The 21,027-nt window shown below is 37.4% G+C and overlaps 1 protein-coding gene across 2 annotated transcripts in view; it reads left to right on the top strand.

Annotated features, from left to right (window-relative positions):
* The window catches only part of igf1ra (insulin-like growth factor 1a receptor), a 154,317-nt gene that overhangs the window by 6,486 nt on the left and 126,804 nt on the right, over window positions 1-21,027 (top strand). For both annotated transcript variants that reach the window (XM_051656476.1, XM_051656475.1), the window contains exon 2: window positions 11,898-12,461. In XM_051656476.1, the coding sequence (XP_051512436.1) occupies window positions 11,898-12,461 (564 nt within the window). The remainder of the gene's footprint in view (window positions 1-11,897; window positions 12,462-21,027) is intronic.

The raw sequence follows: 21,027 nt of genomic DNA, 5'->3' as shown, positions 1-21,027 counted from the left end.
ATTTTTGCAAGATGTCACATCTACCCATGTGTTTTCCTGCAGTATTAGTTGATCCTACCTTTGTAAACCTCTGCCTCAGCAACATACATACCGTGCTGTTCCATCTTTTTTGGCCAGGTTGTACTAGCTGAGCACGGAAGGGGGTGGGTATGTAGTTGGTGTTGTATTACTAGTTGGGCTCTGACATATGAGCTTGTGCTTTTGAAATGAGGGCCATTGAAGGGAAGTGTAGCACCAGACCAGTGGTCAGATGACTTCCAGCATCCAGGGGATTAAACAGCAGTTGAGGTGGCAGGTGTGAAAGCAAGGCAGGAACTTGGTCATGCTCCCCTGTGCCCCCTTACTCTGGGGCTGACTCAGTACCAATGATCTCAGTGATCTAACGCAAAAAACTTGCACAGCTTGGGGAAGTGCATGGTGTTGAAAGACATGTCTGGCTAATATTTTTTTTTTTTAAACCTTATCTTGTGAAAGATCAAGCTTCAAAACCAGGAAGAGTTTTTTCTGTCTGCTAAACAATGCTTCACCAGGAAATAGTGCAAGTACCGGAAAATGACTAAAATTGTGATGTTTTCTGAGAACGGTTACTCAAAGTGGGTTCGGTAACCTCTGATAATTTCTTGAAGATATGAACCGGTCCCATAAGGCTTGTCTTTTTTTTTCTTTTTTTTTTTAAGTATCTTTACCAGCTGAAATTAAGGCTTAAATGTAGTGCAGGACTTTCGGTTTCAAATAAATTGCTGGGCATTTTTCATTTGGAAATAAGATCTGATGGAGGAACAAGTGGTTGATGAAGTCATTTTCAAGCCCGGAACACTGTTTTTCAGTCATTCAGTCCAGAGTTACAGGGATTCCTGTGGAAGGCCAGTGAGAGGTTATCAAAAGTAAATAGCAGGAGTTTGATTTCAGGTCGATCTGTTTGTACTATGAGGTGAAAACCAGAGTGAATGGATGACTCACCTGGGTTACATCTTTCTATTACTGACAGCCAGAGTCAATAGAGGCATTTTTAATGAATTTAATGATAGCTTATTTTACCCATCAGAGCTAGGCTGTCTGACATCAAGCGATGGTAGATGAAAGTGTCAACCAGTAGATAGTCTGCTATACCATTCATGCCGCAGTATCTCTGCGCAGCGATTAAAATATCTCCCAACATTGCAACTTGTCATGTTAAAATAGAATTCAACCCTGTGCGGTCACTCCGAGACAGGTGTGCAACTGTGCATATATATCAGCTATTTTAATATGACTTCAAACGTGGCATCATATTTATTTATACTATATTACTGTTTAAAGTGTTTTTCTTTTTACCCAAGTGTTTCTTAATGTAAAGCTGTTTTTGCACTGATGCCGGATTATTCATTAAATTATGAATAATTGTTCCTTTTTGGTTTGCGTCCATCAAGTAAAAAACAAAAAACAATGAGATGACGTCCCCTTCGAACAGTATTTAAGTCACTTAAAGTATCGAAAAATAGACATTACTACATAGCTATGTAAAATATTAAATATGTTTGGGTTTAATTTTTTTTTAATTATTTAGATTTAAATTGTAAAATGATTTGTACCTTTATGATTTTGGTACCACCCACCACTATTACCCATTCACGAAAATACAATTGGTCAATTTTTGTTTTGTATCTTTGGAAGTGCAGGTGACATGAACGAGAGCTTATCCCATAACCCCTCAAGGAGGATTGGCCAGATAATATGCACTGATTCCTGATGATTATAGCTCAAACAGAGCTGAGCACAATCCTCTTAGGGAAAATGATTTGAGAACCTTAACGCTGGTACTGAGTACTGAAGTGCTGTGGGAAGGATGTGGGAACTATTCTTTGTATTGTGTTCTTTATTTATTTATTTTTTATTTTTTTTAATTAAGCCTTTGTGCTTATTTTAAATATTTGTAATTATGTCTACATACATAAGGCCCAGTGTACCGCTTGTGAAATTTGATTTCAAACATCATACCAATTTTGGCCAAAATGGTGCAAGTGGGTCATAATGACAGTAATTGTCATTTAATCTGGACCCTAGGAATTATGATATTTCAGAATTAGAATCAGCTTTATTGCCAAGTATGCTTACACATACAAGGAGTTTGTCTTGGTGACAGGAGCTTCCAGTGTACAACAATACAAAAACAGCAGCAAGACATAGATAATAATAAAAAATAATTATACACATACGTAGTGCAAATCTAATACAAATCTGTTATCTGTTATGTACAGTGCAAATACAAAGCTGTTATGTACAGTACAAATGTTTTTTTTATTTTTTTCAGAGGAATGAAATGGTAGAAGAGGTTGGATGTGTTGGATAAATATATATAAAAAAAGACTAAACTGTGTATTGCATATAGTTATTGCTCAATGGGGCAATTTGAACTGTTCATGAGATGGATAGCCTGAGGGAAAATTATTATTATTATTAAACGCTTTCCAAACGTTTGAAAGTCCCTATGGATGTTTTCACATTTGAGTCTTCTTTAAATCTGTGCATGCTTGTACGTTACTTTTCCGCTGAGCGGGCTCTCTCAAGCGCAGGATAGCCGCCTCAGGTGAGTCAAGTCCCGTCTTTCACCGGACCATGTCGACGGGTTAATTTTGCTCATCCAAAAAATTATGCTTTTAAGTAAGTAGCCTAGAAAATAACTGTTTTAGGCTAGGTATGCCATTTTTTAATCTGCTGATTAAGAAGGCTATTTTCAACGAGGTGCCGACTGCTTAACGTGTAAAACTATCTTTTATTCTGTGTGCATGTCATGTTTAGAATACATTAGGTTTACTGTAGGCTACATCACAGGCCTATTTTTTTCTATCCTATAGCTACTTTTTTTTTTTTTTTTTTTTACATCGTAACTGTTATTGGTTGTCATATTAGATCAATGGCTCATGCACGACTGCACGTCGTGAAATACACGCAAATTTTCAGCGCATTTTTTTCTCTCATAGATTTGGCTTAGTCTACCTGTTAATTATTTTCAACAATGTCCTGACTGTTTTAATATGTTAAGTAACTTTTACTTGGTGACTTCTGTTTAGAACAGGCTTTTAATGGTTATTAAAAAATGTTTAAAGGCTAGATACTGAGCCATGGGGAGCAGAAAATAACCGTCAAAAGACCTGTGTAACAAGGTAATGGAACTTTATAAAGATGGAAAAGGATATAAAAAGATATCCAAAGCCTTGAAAATGCCAGTCAGTACTGCTCAATCACTTATTAAGAAGTGGAAAATTCGGGGATCTCTTGATACCAAGCCAAGGTCAGGTAGACCAAGAAAGATTTCAGCCACAACTGCCAGAAGAATTGTTCAGGATACAAAGAAAAACCCACAGGTAACCTCAGAAGAAATACAGGCTGCTCTGGAAAAAGACAGTGTGGTTGTTTCAAGGAGCACAATACGACGATACTTGAACAGAAATGAGCTGCATGGTTGAGTTGCCAGAAAGAAGCCTTTACTGCATCAATGCCACAAAAAAGCCCGGTAACAATATGCCCGACAACACCTTGACACGCCACCTTGACACGCCTTCTGGCACACTGTAATTTGGAGTGACGAGACCAAAATAGAGCTTTATGGTCACAACCATAAGCGCTATGTTTGGAGAGGGGTCAACAAGGCCTATAGTGAAAAGATCCCCACTGTGAAGCATGGTGGTGGCTCACTGATGTTTTGGGGGTGTGTGAGCTCTAAAGGCACGGGGAATCTTGTGAAAAATGATGGCAAGATGAATGCAGCATATGATCAGAAAATTGGCAGACAATTTGCATTCTTCTGCACGAAAGCTGCGCATGGGACGCTCTTGGACTTTCCAGCAGGACAATGACCCTAAGCACAAGGCCAAGTTGACCCTCCAGTGGTTACAGCAGAAAAAGGTGAAGGTTCTGGAGTGGCCATCACAGTCTCCTGACCTTAATATCATTGAGCCACTCTGGGGAGATCTCAAACGAGCGGTTCATGCAAGACGACCAAAGACTTTGCATGACCTGGAGGCATTTTGCCAAGACGAATGGGCAGCTATACCACCTGCAAGAATTTGGGTCCTCTTATGGCTGCATTACAAAAGACTGCACTCTGTCATTGATGCTAAAGGGGGCAATACACAGTATTAAGAACTAAGGGTATAAAGACTTTTGAACAGGGGTCATTTCATTTTCTTCATTGTTGCCATGTTTTGTTTTATGATTGTGCCATTCTGTTATAACCTACAGTTGAATATGAATCCCATAAGAAATAAAATAAATGTGTTTCACTTGCTCACTCATGTTTTCTTTAAAAATGGTACATATATTACCAGCTCTCCAAGGGTATGCAAACTTCTGAGCACAACTGTGTGTGTATATTTATATTTATATTTATATTTATATTTATATTTATATTTATATTTATATATATATATATATATATATATATATATATATATATATATATATAAAATATAATTAAAAAATAAATAAAAATTGAATAAAATAAAAGTTGAATAGTAAATAATGTATATATAGAATACACAATAAAACTATATATATATATATATATATATATATATATATATATATATATATATATATACATACATACATACACACATACACATATGTAGTGCAAATACACATCTGTTATATACAGAAGCAAGGGAATGTAATGGCAGAAGAGGTTGGATGTGTTGGATAAATATAAAAAGACTAAACTGTGAATTGCACATAGTTATTGCTCAATGAGGCAATTTAACTGTTCATGAGATGGATAGCCTGAGCGAAAAACTGTTCCTGTGCCTGACGGTTCTGGTGCTTAGAGCTCTGAAGTGTCGGCCAGAAGACAACAGTTCAAAAATGTAGTGGGCAGGGTGAGTGGGGTCCAGAGCGGATTTTTCCAGCCTTTTTCCTCACTCTGGAAGTGTATAGTTCTTGAAGGAAGGGCAGGGGGCAACCAATAATCGTCTCAGCAGTCCGAACTGTCCTTTGTAGTCTTCTGATATCCGATTTCTTAGCTGAACCAAACCAGACAGTTACTGAAGTGCAGAGGATGGACTTAATGACTGCTGAGTAAAACTGTATCAGCAGCGCCTGTGGCAAGTTGAACTTCCTTAACTGGTGAAGGAAGTACAACCTCTGCTGGGCCTTTTTCACAGTGAAGTCAGTGTGGGTCTCCCACTTCAGGTCCTGTGAGATGGTAGTGCCCAGGAACCTGAATGACTCCACTGCTGCCACAATGCTGTTTTGAATGGTGAGGGGGGTCAGTGTTGGGGTGTTCCTCCTAAAGTCCACAGTCATCTCCACCGTTCAGCTCAAGGTTGTTTTGACTGCACCAGACAGCCAGCTGTTCAACCTCCCTTCTGTATGCAGACTCATTGTTATCCTGGATGAGGCCGATGACAGTGGTGTCATCTGCAAACTTAAATATTAGAGGTAATAACTTTTCAATTATTTCCAGAATTATTATTTTTACTAAGCGGGTTTGTAATTTAATGTACAGTTTCTTTGTGTTAATGTTTGGTTTTAGATGGTTTATTTAAAATAAAACTGTCCAGCCCAGAGCAGTGAGCGGTTTTCTCTTTTTCTGTCAGTATTGTTGCTTGATTCTCTACTAGTAATTGGTGTAACCTCCAGTTAATGAAATGAATAATTTCCATGTTCTCCCTTTTATATTACCCCAATAGTAATTAAAGCAGCATAGAGTTTATTCACTTACAGTGTTTACTGCTCCACTGATCCACTTTTATCCACCGCTGAATCTCCAGCATCACAACTAAAGAAATTATACAGTATTTTACCCAAGTTTTGATTTTGCAATTAGAATGAGGCCATGAAAAAGGCAGCATGCCTTTCTATTATATTGTGTTTGCTGCGCTCAAAACCAATGAATTAATCTTATGAGCTGGTACTTTCAGTGAATTTCTCCAAACGACTCGAGCGACTCTCCAACTCACAAGTGATTGGTTTGAATCAGTCTGACGAATCCTTCACTGAATGAATTCAATGAAACACAGCAGCTGAATTATGCCTGATTCACTTACTAAACCACAAGTCTTTGCTGTCTGTCATACCAAAATGTAACAAGAACTGTTTTGTGTGCAAAATTCAGTGCAAAATTACACTTGATCAAATGATAACATTAAGTTTACACAATTTTGTAATAAATGGTTTTATAATTTTAATACTTGATTTATATTATATATAGATACAGTAAATATATATATATATATATATATATATATATATGTGTGTGTGTGTGTGTATATATATATATATATATATATATATATATATATAAACTGTGTATATATATGTTTATACTGTGTATACGCATGTATTTTTATTTATTTATTTATTTTTCTCCCCTTTTCTCCCCAATTTGGAATGCCCAATTCCCACCACTTAGTAGGTCCTCGTGGTGGCGCGATTACTCACCTCAGTCTGGGTGGCGGAGGACAAGTCTCAGTTGCCTCCGCTTCTGAGACAGTCAATCCGTGCATCTTATCACGTGGCTCATTGTGCATAACACCGCGGATACTCACAGCATGTGGAGACTCATGCTATTCTCCACCATTCGCACACAACTTACCATGCGCCCCATTGAGAGCGAGAACCACTAATCGCAACCACGAGCAGGTTACCCCATGTGACTCTACCCTCTCTAGCAACCGGGCCAATTTGGTTGCTTAGGAGACCTGGCTGGAGTCACTCAGCATGCCCTGGATTCGAACTCGCCACTCCAGGGTTGGTAGTCAGCATCAATACTCGCTGAGCTACCCAGGCCCCCTTGTATATACACATGTATTAACAGTTCGGCCCTCGTACAGTGACGCTTAGTCCAATCCGGCCCTCTGCCTTAAATGAGTTTGACACCCCTGCTTTAACCAAACAGTGGTCACCTATTCACCTATTGGTCCTTATTAATGTGTCAGGTTAGATGGTCATTCCATTGTACTCACAATGATTTTTTGTTCTGTATTTTTTTTTACTTATTAACCATCTACCCAAACTTTCATTATGTGTGTTTTTAGTACAACTTTTTATCTTCCTTTAAGCATTATTATTATTATTATAATTTTGTTTTTTATCATTGTTTTATTTTCTCTGGGGAGCTTACAGAGAAATACACTTCATTGCTATCAATTACTACTACATGCTAAATAAAACCTTGAACCTGCCTTTGAAGCACCTCGTAGAAGCTGAAATTGAAATCCAATGTTCCAATTTAGTTCAGTTCTGTGAGCTTCTTAAAGGTGGGAAAGAAATTTACGTTTATATTTCTGTAGGGTAATCTTTGAAAACTTGTAATCTTGCTTTAAAAAGGAAATTGTCCTTTGAGTGCCCCCCGGTTGCACTAACTGGAAGCTTTGACTATGAAGTCTGACCTGCTGAAAGCAATACCGACATGACGGGGTAAGGGGGGTTTGAGGGGGTTAGATGCCTATCTAGCTGGCTGTGCTTGGGACTGTGTTTACAGAAGAGCTGGATATTTGGAAGAGGAATAGGGTTAGTTTGGCCTTAGATCAATCTGGAGGATTTAATGTGGAGGTCAGCTGGTAGGCATGTTTGTGTCAGCTTGCTACACACTACTAGTGTTTCAGTTTCAGGAGATGTGAGCGACTTTGTTGTTCTCTTTTACTTTAAAATAGCATATATTTCAGCACACTTATTGTCTGTGAGGCAAAATTGATATTTTGGTGTGTATTTGTGTCAGTAGTTAACATGTAACTTAAAAAAAAAATTTAAATCAAGATTTTATATGAACACATAAGGGAAGGTGTATATTTTAGGTTCTGTAACTGATGTAACTGTTTTTATAAGTACAGTTATTCCATAGTCTTTCATTTATAATGTGCTTTTAAAAATGGCAGGTGTCAATTATAAAAGAAATAGAAAAACGCTGTTTAAAATAGTTTTCAATGGAGGAAAGCATGTCACACCATAGGACATGTCAACTTCCTAAAATTCCATTTCATGTCAACTACACATGTACTGTATGTGTAGAAATGCAAGTTTGCTTATGCAAATGACTAAATAATCTCTTAGCTGATTTGACATGCTGCTTCGGTTTGAAATTTCTTAGGGAGCCCTGTCATTTCATTTAACTGGCAGACACCATATCTCTGTGTCTTTGCCTTTCTTTCCGTCTCCCTGTCTCTCTCTTTCTCCCTCTTTGTTTCATGCCAGACCGTCTGAATGTATTAATGGATCCAACCGGAACTGAAGACTAAAGTTTCTCTTTACCAACAAACAAATTAGTCTTTGTTTTTAAAGTCTCTCCAACTTGCCTCCCTCTCTTGGGATTGTGGAGGAGAAAAAAATGCTGCAATGAAACAAAGGAGACATGCAGCTCCATGACTCCCAAGTGCAGCCCTGGGGCATTTGCGATGAGACGGGAAAGCAAATACTATTTTATTGTGGAGAAATCATTTCCGTTCTAAATTTGGATGAGCATGATACACTGTCAGGAGCAAATAAAGACCATTCATCTTTTTAAACAATACGTTTACAATTTTTGGAACACCATTTATGGAGTAACTTCAAACGGGGTTCACTTTTATGAAGCATGTCATTTTTTGCAGGAATTTTGTGTCAGGAAAAGCTGTTTCCACTTCTGTCAGAATAGTGCACTCTTGGCGAATCTGAGACTGTTGAAATTTTGACCTTCTCACACTACTCAAAAGTTCACAGTCTTATGAGACTCACAGTGAGCTATTTTTGTCCCAGTTGTTAGAGCAGATTGAGAAGGTTGTTGTATGTCTAGCCGTTTGTTTGGGTGGGTGTGCTGTTATTTTACATTTTACATGTTATTTTACAATACTTTTGTATTTGTCTCATAGCTGTGGCCCTATGATATTGCATCTTAGAAGGTGACCTAAGCCTCTTTAAGTACATAAAAGGTTTAGCCAAAGGAGCTCATATGTCAAGACAATTCTTCTGCTGATCACCTCCTTTTCCATGACACAGTCATTACCTTACAGGGGGAGTCACTATTTAACATTTGTTTTGTTATTGTGGCGCAAATTACTCTTCTTACTGTAAGTGGTGTGAAGTGAGTATGCAAATCATCTTGACCTTTGATAATGGCGTCATCACAGTGTCCCTTTTGTTAGGCTTTTGTTACTCTTTAACTCTTTAATCTAGCTCTTAAGGGTTTTGGCATTTGCTTAAAGGGATAGTTTGCACTAAAATAAAAAAATTCTGTCATCATTTACTCACCTTCATGTCGTTCCAATCACATTTGACAGACAGTCATTCGGGTGATGACAAAATATAAATTTTTCGGTGAACTACAATAGTCCTGTAATATAGCTCTTTAAAGTGGTCATGAGGACCAGGATCTAATCGGTTGGTTAAATCCAATATATTTGAAAATCTTTCATCCTCAAACTGAGGTTATTGCCACATACGGAGTTGTCCGCCAGAATTGCTGTAGTTGTTTGTTTATGTTCATAATCTTGATTAGGCTAATTAAATGAGCTGGTTAGCAAGAGCAGGTAGTAAATGATTACCCCAACAGTAATGTAAATGACTTAGAAAAGATATTCTTTTTTTGTGTATATGAGTCTAAAAAAAGAGCAATAGATGAGAGTATGAGAGCAAGGGTTCTATGTAATTTTGTACAGATAATTGTATTTAATTTCACTTATGTATTTCATATATCTAAAATCTTAAACTTCCTCTCTGTTTATCATCTTTTGTTTAGAGTGCATGCAGAAGTTGACATCTTGTGTTTTGGGAAAACTCTCATCACTCTATTAAACAGGGTAAAATAACTAGGGTTGTCCCGATACCGCGGTCATGTACTGGTACTCGTACTCGTAATAATGCTCCGATACCAAAAACCAAAACCATCTGATGTATGAATGTCATTACGTAAACATTCAGCCCACATTAAAATCACGTTATGTCCTAGTGAGATTATTTAACTGCAAAAGATGTGATTTAATAAAATAAATTATTAATGGACTCGGTATTGGCGAGTACCAAAAATGAAGTATCGATATTCGTACTCGTTCTCAAAAAAATGGTATCAGGATGTCCCTAAACATAACAAGCAACATTGACCTTAGGTATGAAGTGGTGACATTGTGTACTAAATTTGGTAATGTTACACTGTCAGAGGGTTACATATAGGATAACTCGAATAGGATAACGCAGATCCCTTTCTAAGCCTTTGTAAATTATGAGCATTCTCAGAGATTAAATTCTTGCTCAACATGAGTGACAGCGGATATATCTGACTGGCTTCAAGAGTCATGCTTATATAGCCACCTGACCACCTGCAGAATGCTTTACTGGAGCTGTTTTTCTTTTCCCCTGAAAGTAGAACTGTATTTATTCTGTTAATATAAAACAAAAATAAATTAAAATAAAACGAAAAAAAGTTACACTATAGATATATTACAAGTACACTATAGAATTCTAGCCTCTCTATCGACACTTGTGGTTGAAACATAAAATTGCAAGATACTTGCAGAGGAGCTTTTTTATGTCAGTTTTGCTTTGGCACTGCTGTTCTGCGTGAATTAATCTAATGGTTTGAGGTATACCCATGGTTGCCTCATATCAAGTGAATATGACTAGCTACACCAAGAGTCTTCATCTGTCTGTCTAAGTAAACATGAAACAGTGCATTAGCAAATATTTGAAGGAAGAAGTCAGAGAAAGTGTTAAATTGACCACGCTTTCAGGACAGCCAATGGAACTGCACCCTCTTCAATTCACTTCTTCAAGCCTATGCTCCAACTCGCTCTTTGCAGTCAATGAATGAGCGACGGTTGGTAGTCCCATAACAAAGAGTCTCAAAGTCTATTTCATGATCATTCACTTTCTCTGCTCCTCTGTGGTGGAATGAACTTCCAACTTCCCCACAATTTGCTATTACCTTCTCAACATTCAAGAACCAGCTGAAAACACATCTGTTCTGTGAGCACTTAACAAACCTACACTAACTGCACTTACTACTGCACTTAACCTGAACTTAATGTAAACACACACACACACACACAAACAAACACACACACAAATCCTTGTTTGTCTCTTTCTTCTGTGCTAGCATCTTTACTACTCCAGCCACTGTGAGAACTTGACAGTCCTATACTGCAGATGTTGTTAAACTTTGTATGACAAATTGCTTGCTATGTGTCTAATTTGTAAGTCCCTTTGGATAAAAGCATCTGCTAAATGACTAAATGTAAATGTAAATACATGTTGTGCATCACTTTTGTCTTCAAAGCATGCGCAGAACTCCAAGGCCAACTGTGGTCCAATTAATGTGTATACATGCTGGACAAAGAGATGCTACAATCGTCCTATCTAGGTCTGTTAGTCTGACTTCACAAAAATCTGTCTGGTTCAATTTCAGTTGGACTGAAGCTTTTGCATGACTTTTTAAAATGAAAGATTATTGTTTTAGTCCTACTGAAATCAGACTTTTAATGCGTGTAAAAGTACTGACTGATAGTAAGAAGAAAGTCCTACAAGACATATATCCAAAAAATATGTAATCTGAGCAAGTTGCACAAATGTTACTTCTTGTGTTTGTTTGTGGACATTGGTGAAAATCACGTGAGGGCAAATTATGGAAGCCTGAAATTTCTCGCCTGTTGAACCCGACAGCTCTGAATGTTTTATCTTTATTTTAAGCTTACCCCCGTGAATTGGGATAAGGCCTTTTTTATGTACTTTCTCAATAATGGTATCTTGTTCATTTCTAAGAAAAAATTAAATGAGACATCTTCTGTGGTGTAACTATAAAAAAGAAGCTTATATAAAGCAAAAATTTACTTTTTTAACGTTTAGTTTTGGTATTTTAGAAGAATGATCTCTTAAGAGAGACTATACTATAGCCTTGTTCAACCATGTTAGATTTTAAAGATCTTACCATACTATTTTCTCTTTTTCCATTACAGTCTGTGGTCCTCACATTGATATTCGCAATGACATCAGTGAGTTCAAGAAGCTGGAGAACTGCACGGTGGTGGAGGGCTACCTGCAGATCCTCCTCATTGGCGACAAGAACAACAACCTCAACCAGGAGCACTTTCGCACCCTATCCTTCCCCAAGCTGACCATGGTCACAGACTACCTTCTCCTATTCCGTGTCTCTGGCCTGGACAGCCTCAGTGTGCTCTTCCCCAACCTCAGTGTTATCCGAGGACGCAACTTGTTCTATAACTACGCCCTGGTCATCTTTGAAATGACCAGCCTGAAAGATATCGGCCTTTACAACCTGAGGAACATCACCAGAGGGGCCATCAGGATCGAAAAGAACCCGGAGCTTTGCTACTTGGACTCAGTCGACTGGTCGCTCATTATGGATGCAGAGTTTAACAACTACATTGCTGGGAACAAACTGTCCAAAGAGTGTGGGGATGTTTGTCCAGGTATAATGGAAGATAGACCACAGTGCATTAGGACCAGCTTCAATGACAACTACAGCTACCGCTGCTGGACCTCGAACCACTGCCAGAAAGGTAAGAACCTGCTAATCAGGCCAGATCTCTGCTATTGTTTGAGCAAAATCTGTTTTTATTTCTGATGGGTTCACACCTGCTGGCATTTAACATGGCATTCATTCACATGGAATTTGAATGGGTTGTAATATGAATGGAAGATAAAATTGCATAAGATAAAGTTTGGATAAACCGATAGAAAAAATGCTGTTTGCTTTGCTTGGGAACTGGAGGACTGTCTCTTTTGCAGGGCCTAGGTCAGGTAAATATTTGGTTAGTGCAATCTATGTTTTGTTGAGAGAGTTATGGCTAGACTGTTTAGCAATTCTTTAAAGACGTTGCCATTAGCGGAGGATGGAAGGCCTCCCATCACTGAAAACAAAACAAGATCTTTGTGACCTTAGGTGAAGCTCTGTTAGGAGCTGTACACAGAAAATAAGGAAGGAAAACAATGACTTTTCTTCACCCAGTGTGTTTTAAAACCCAAAATGTGCTTTTTGAACTCAAATTGGTTTGCAATTTTACTCTTGAATCACTACTTAATTGATTGTTTTATGAATGTTTGTACTTATACCTTTACTTGCATATTACAGAATTGAAATCTCAGGTGGGATAGTTTTAAAGGTACTTTATGGCTTATTATGAGGTATAGATGTGTTTATTGTTGGGAATGTTGGGTGCTTCCTTGGTTATAGTTCAGCCATACTTTAATGCACCAAACCTCACTTTTTTGGATGGCATTGAAAAAACAGGAGCAAATCACGTGGCTGGTGCCGCAATAATTTCTACTGTGGCTTTTTTTTTTTTTTTAATCTCTATAGCCAGAAGGTCCGTAGAGATGAATGCCAGCATGTCCCTTACATCTGACTGGGAATGCCTGGGAAAGTAGACTATCCCTTATGTATGTTTGCTCCCTCTTCCTCTCCCATGCATTCAAGAATGGTGGGAAAAGCATAATGGATGAGAACAGAGGAGCATTCTCCCACCCCTGGCCTTCAAGAGTCCTGAAGTCCCAGGCTTAGAGAGGAAAGAACAGAGCTGCTCTCCCTCCCCTTTCCCTCTGCCAGAAAACATACAGAGGAAATCGAGCCTCCTTAGAAACGTACTCCGTTACTGCTGGATTGTTTATTTTTGCAATTACAATTCTTTGAATTTAACAATAATGCGGATGATATGTTTGAAGAAGGTATGGTTTTTTCATGCTACCTCGGGTGCTGTGATCCTACCAGAGGATATGATCCACAGTAGTGAGCGACTCTGTAAGCGAGTGTCATTTCTTGCAGTGACTCCCCTATGTGCTGCTGATACAGTCTCTTCCCGGCAGACCCACCCACATCGTGTCAGCACTTGCTCCCCTGCACACCTGTTCAGGATGGTAATGTTGCATCTGAATGCTGTGTTTTTGCCTTTGCAGAGGTGGGGAGGTGGGGGTGGTGTGAGTCACCTGTATCCAAGTCTCAAACAGCACAACACTTGAACAAAGACTGCGACTGGAAGTCACAGCAGAAGGGCTTTCTAATGGTCAGGCTGATTGATCTATGTTCTCTAAAGAACTTACTGGAACAAGCAGTGACCCACCACCTGTCCAATTGTGTATGCTTCCCGTCTGTGTTTCCAAATGGAACTTCAAAAGAATCTACAATTTGTCTATGAAAATCACCCCCCCGACATTTCCCTACGCATTATGAGCTGTCAACAGCTCGCCGTGTTTGTGTGAAAGCACAAATGTTGGTGAGAAATACAGAACCTCGTGAGAGGTAACAGCAAGGATGCACAGGGGAAGTGCATGGCATCCAAACTTTTTCTGCAGACTTGTTTTCTCATGTTGAGGCTGACTCAACTTAGGCAATGAAATCAAGATGGACCCTGTTTACTTTCTTAATAGACCTTATTCACAGGAAGGGCATCTTTGATTTTTGACGTGAGTGAAAACAAGGCTGGGAGAGATGGACTTAAAGACTCTTCGGAAATGCACTGCATAAAACTGTATAAATCTCCTAGATCACATCTAGTTTTCCACATCTCATATTTTATGGGGAGAGGGGTTGTTATCTACTGATTTTATTTTATTTTTTTCTAATGTTTCATTAGCGGAATGATCCAAAACACTTTAAACAACTGTACAACACATTGAAGTCTATCTCTCACAGCTTCATTGTCATTCCCGTCAAAAAAGATGGCGCAACTGTGAATAAGGTCCATACACTTTCCTGGTCTTATTGTGAAGGATTTGTTCAAAGATAAAAGTTTTAATAATCTGCACCACCAAAACAACTTTTCTTCTTGGCTGATGTCACCAAGCGCTCTTATTTTTCAACTCCTCCCCTCCAATAACCCGGTCTCATGACAAGTTTTATTAATAGTAAAAGATGGCAAAATCGTACGACTTTTTCGTTCATAGAGAAAAATAAACTAACCAACAAACAATGTTATTACAATTTTGTACGAAGTTTAACCCCTAAGCCAAACCTAAACCTAACCATAAATTCAAAACCACTAAATGTAACCATTTAACAATGTACTGTATGTCAAAAACATATTGCAGGTTATTGACATACATCAGTCATTTGTATTGCATAAGTAAACATATTATGTGTTACCAGATTTGTTCATAGATGTTTTCTTTCTTAAAATAATGTAGGATAGGAGGCTAGCCAACATATTTTATTGAGTTTACTGATATGCAGACATATAAATTGTAGTGTACTATAGGTTCGGTTTGAATAATTTAGACTTGCTTTTGTGTCTTTTCTATAATCTCCTGAAAACATTAATGAAAAAAAAATCTGATTACCTGTCACAAGGCTGCTATGGCTGAATCACGACATGCTGATAAAACACTTACATTTGTGATATTGCTAACAGATAATAATAATAATAATAATAATAACATTAAAACAACCATTTAATATTATAGAATTGTTATTATGAGTATAATTGCTACTTTTTGAATATTATATTTTTATACAGTAGTCATATTTTTCTGTCTTCAGTTTCACGCATCCATTTGAATAGAGCTTTCATTTAAGCGGGACTTTTATTTTGACAGACCTTTGAGCTCTTCCTGTTTTACGGTTAGTTATATCAAGCTTCTCATTAATGTTGGGATAATCCCATTAAGACTCTCGAGCTGAAGTCTCTGAGCTGCACCCGAGGAGTTCATTTGAGTGTTAACATCCGTTTGTACTCTAAACACACTGCATGAAAATTAAGCACCAGTAGTGTGTGTAGTGTTTGTGTGAGTGTGTGCGCATGTGTGTGTGATGCAGATGATAGAGCAGAGCGGCACCTCTTGTTCATTCTGTAGCGTGAAGCGCATGTGACTGTATAATATTTAATTAAATTACATCCTTCTGTTGTATAATGATCACACATGGCCATATCCAGAGGTTTTTTTTTATTTTATTTTCAAATTGTCATTGATTTCATCTCAAAACTGTCACATCTCATATATCATTTTGCTAATGACAGCATACTGTAATATGGTACCGGAATAAGTAACAAGATGATATCATACCGTTTAAATTAAAATAGTTAGTACCGGAAAACCGTGCAACTGTACTGTGGAGGACAGTCTTTTCTGTCCCTCAACATAACTACCTTGTTTTTCCTGCACACAGATGTTTCTTCAAGGGCATGCAGTGGTTTTGTAGTCAATTTGGAACAGTCCTCCCTCTCTAATTACTGCACCAAGAGTTACTGTCAGCAACCAATCCATGATCAGCTTTGTGTGTGTGCGCCTCAGAATGAGACTCTATGTTTTTTTATGAGATGGGGGTGTCCACAGCAGCACTATTGTTTTCCTTTCTTTTCTTTTCTTTCTTTTTTTTTTTATATGTAAGATCATTAAAGCATTCCTTGCCTGTTCTTGCATGCAGTTGTTACCGTCACCTCTGTGTTTGAATGTGTGGGTCTGGAGTGTATGGACTTTCCATTTGTAATGCAATTTCCATTTGCAATGTTTGTCTTCACGCTGCCTGGATCTGTCAGAATATTTGCTGACCTGCTTATGCTTCAGATAATCCAACTCGGGTGATAATAAAAAAATTGTTCTTTCAGGAATAAACTGATGTGAAAAACAGATTATGGGTGTTGAGTCTATTTCTGGCAAATACAGTGGGATACAAAAGTCAGAGACCACATTAAAAATGTAAACCATATGGCATATTTGTTGTAGGATTTTGACAAATGTAAAACAAAGAAATTTTATACTGTAAAATGAAGAAAGTTTTAAGATTCTTCTCTATTTCTAGGTTACTATTCAAATGTAAGCACATTTTTCACATTGACCATGTTAACTCCCTTTTATTAAAGGTCAGATTTCCTTGCTTCTACTGAAGAAGCAAAGTATGGTCTCTGGAACATTTTCAAATCAAGCAGCAGCATCAGCTTTTGTGTAAACTTGCCAGAGCGAGCGCATCCATGCTGTCAGTAAAGCAAATGGGGGATGAACCAAATACAGTGTTTCCCCTAGGATTTTTTTCAGCAGTTGTGCGCACGTCCACAACCCACAACTCTGGACCCGTATTAACGCATGTTGGTCAAAGAATAGATTAAAACAGGGGTGCCAAACTCAATTTCAGCCTGGGCCACATCAGGGTTTATTTATGCCCTCAAAGGGCCCTTTGAAAATGTGGCACCAGCACCTCTTTTGGTAGCACCCATGCAAATAATATTACATGTTATGTGCATTGAAATGCACATTTGACAGTACAGCATTGATTTTGAGGTTGGGATACAGATGAAAATTATGATATTAACAACAGTAACATCTGTGGAAAAAATAAACACCCAATTTTTATATGGCTAAATTGAAATATTCTGACAGTGTGAATAAGTTGGGTTTACTTTACGGATCCTTTCATCAGGCTCCTACTAATTAAACTACAGTCATGTCTTGGAATTTCTGAAGGCAAACTTACATTTTCTTACAATCAGAGAGCATTACAAGGTACAGATTTTACCCTGATGGAAAACTGATAGCTTGGTCCATAATTATGAAAATGCACCATAGTTCTTCCATAGTATCCATAGTTTTAACAATGATATTTGTAACAGTTCATGGTAACTATAGATAAAACCATGCATGGCTCCTCACTACCATGGTTAGTAACTATGGTTTCTATATAAAGAACTATGGCATTTTTGTATTGAAAAAACAGCAGTCTAAATACATTTAGAAAGTTTTCTGCCACAATTTCCATTGGTAATACAGTACAGTTAGTGTTACTGCAGTAAATCCATGGCAAAGTTTTGTAAGCGTTGTGATCTGAGAATTGAAAAGCCATCTAATTTACGTTTTCTCCTGTTTTCTATAATGTTGGGGCTGTTTGTTTTAAATTAGTTTCATCACCGAGACATCAGAGTTTTGCAACAGACAATTCTGTACCACATTCAAACGGGTTTCATGATCTCCGCCACGCATCTCACTGGTGCACAAGCGCATTTAAAATAGTCTGTGTGGTTGAGACCAGTTCGTGAATTACCGCACTTGCTCTGCCCTCGTGCTGCTATGATTAAGCCGTGTTGATAATTGACCTGTATAGTGCTGTTTCATTTAGATTTTGAAGCGAGCAAAATGCACTCCAAAACATATGGATAACAGGGGAAGGCTCATTTATATTCACGAGGAAAGAGCTAACTGATTGTTCAGTGAAATGTTGCAATCTTCTGCCATCCTACATTTCAGAAAGGAGCTTGCGGGCCACTTGAAATGAAGCGATTTTGACAAGTGTTGTTATGCGGTGACGTCACTGTGAGTAAGTGTGTGTATTTGTGTGTGTGTGTGTGGTGGGGTCCCTTTCACAGTGTAGAAAGCGCTAGGGCTGGAACGACGCGTTGACGTAATCGATGACGTCGATTACGTAAATACATCAATTTGTGTGGAATGCGTCGATGTGTCGCACTGTCTACATTCATCCCCAATGATGGTGGCTCCGGCTCCTGGGTATGCTGAAAAGAGACTTTATCCCAAAAAGCTCAAACCCGATCGTCAAAAGTGTGGGAATTCTTTAAACAGAGACCTAATAAAATGGTGCTCTGCATCCTTTGTAAAATACAACAGCAGCACAAATGCTATGTACCAGCATCTCAAAAGAAAACATCCTGGGGGTCTCCGACCTCAAAACGACGAGACAGCAGCGTAAATATTTGGACTATAACAGTGAGTTTTGTCGGATTGTTGGTTGCTAGCCAGTGCCTGGGAGTCCTTATCTGTCATGTTTCACACAAAAACTCAACGACGACTCCCTAGAGCAGATGCTAATGGCTAGTATGGCAGTGCTGCTTTCCAGCACATTTGCAAGTTGTAAGCTGTTTGTTTATGCACATATAGACCTATGAAACTAAATGATGTAGATTTACATTAACATTACACTCTAAGCAACATTTTGCAAATAAATAATACAAAGGCATTTCCGATTACATTTGGCACTAGCCATTGAAGTAAATCATTCTCTACACTATTCACGGTAACTAATGGCAGAATATAGTAAACAACACCTTTCCTAATTATCTGTGTAGGCCACACTGCATAAATCCTATCTTTTGTGATGAATAGTATCATTAGATAAAAGTTCATTCATAGATTTCATGTAAAAAATGTCACTAATTTTATTTTGTGTCTTACTGTGTCTCAGGAAAAGGCAAAGCTGTGTGCAAGATTTTTTTCCATAAAAAGGATGCCACTGTATGCTGAGTGAATGATGCCCTAAATCTTTTTTTTTTGTTGCACTATTTATGTTGGGCTGAATTTATGTTGGACTCATGGACATTTGTATTACTGATAGATGCCTTTTAATTCTTGGCACTTAATTCTTTTTATGTTGGGAATTTTTTATTTGTAAAGTAAGTATTTTTATGAGAAAATGTTGGAATAAAACATTGAAAGATTAATGGCAGAAGTTACAGTTGTTATTTATAAGTTAACCAAAGGATTAATCAAATAATCAGAAAATAATCAATAGATTTATCAAAAAATAAATAATCAGTAAATTAATCGACTAATCTGAAAAATAATCGATAGATTAATCGATTGAAAAAATAATTGTTAGTTGCAGCCTTAGAAAGCACACAGACTGGGGCTGGCAAGCGTTATCTTGCGTCAAGAATAGTAAATTAACCATGTGAAATCCCAACAGCGGCACTCATAATTCAGCAGTGGTGCAGCGCCACAGCAAAATGCATATAGGGGAACACTGAAATATAAAGAAATTCTGAAATTCATGTACATTTTCAGTTAAACTTTTCACTTAAATATTGTGCTGTTAATACAATTTATAGGGCTGCCCCCTAATAGTTGACCAAGTTTATTATGTTTTGATTGGTCGGTTGGTCGCAGAAAAAAAAACTCCACTGGAAACCGACGAACACCGCTGGTTGGACGCTAAGTGGTACTATGGGGAAATTTTCGTTAAGCAGGGTTAGGGATAAGCCTACACAATAAAGCAAGACACCTTGATTTCAAACTTTGAACTTTATTTTTTTATTTATTTTAACTAAAAATTCAAATAAAACTGGAAAACAATTAAGTGCAATTAAAATGTGTGTTGTTCTACTTTTTGAAAGATGCTTTTACAACAGTTGTGAAGGGCAACATCTCTCTAGCAAAGAACCTACTTCACCTTCTGCATTCTCTACCGATCGGGTATTTCGTTATCTGGGAAAATACATCATGTGTGAATAAATTTGTTTTGTTCCCTCCTTCACGAGATATATATATATATATATATATATATATATATATATATATATATATATATATATATATATATATATTGCAATATCCAATTACATCGGCAAACCCCGGGATGAGGGATCGGTGAATATACTTGCTTTAGTGATTTTGCATTGAAAGTTAAATTCATTTATTTAAAAAATGAAATACATTTCTAAATTCAAATTGCACTCCAAAAAAGCAATTAAAATAATGAAGTGATCAAAAAAATTATATATAAGTAAACTTCCATTTACCGTTAGGCAAGTATCCGTCTAAAAATGCAGGCGGAAAATTATTGCACAAATGAAGACATAATAACAATTCTAAATGTAAAAATAATAATTATAATGATGATAATAATCACTGAAATATAAATCATGGTTCGAGGTGAACATGTTTTTATATTATTTTATGATTTAATCACAGATGTATAGGCTGCAGAGTTGGTCACAATAAACTGCTCTGTGGAAATAAAGTGAACTGAACTAAAAGCATCTCCTGAGCTGATATGTCTGAGGTCATTTGCAGCACTCATAGATGATACTGTTTTGCAAAAAAATTAATAAATTCAGAAGACAGAAACAAAGAAAGAGTGAGAACCTTTTACATGCTCGTGTTCACGAGACTGCACGCTTCCGTACAAACAGCGTGTCATACATGCGCAAAGACGGCTTTTCTGTCATCTGTTCTTAATAATATAATAAAGTGTGTTTTTTTCAAGCATGTGTCTGTGTCTATGGGCAAATTATTTGTAATATTCATTTGATAATAATAATAGCCTAATAATAATTTAATACATTAATTGGAAAACAAGCCAAATATCGTCTTGACATCGTCAAAGGCATCGGCTATTGGCGATCACTCTGACCA

The sequence above is a fragment of the Myxocyprinus asiaticus genome, chromosome 26 (genome assembly GCF_019703515.2).
Source record: "Myxocyprinus asiaticus isolate MX2 ecotype Aquarium Trade chromosome 26, UBuf_Myxa_2, whole genome shotgun sequence".
Lineage (NCBI taxonomy): Eukaryota > Metazoa > Chordata > Actinopteri > Cypriniformes > Catostomidae > Myxocyprinus > Myxocyprinus asiaticus.
The sequence above is the reverse complement of the archived record's forward strand: the minus strand, read 5'-3'. Positions and strand labels throughout refer to the sequence as shown.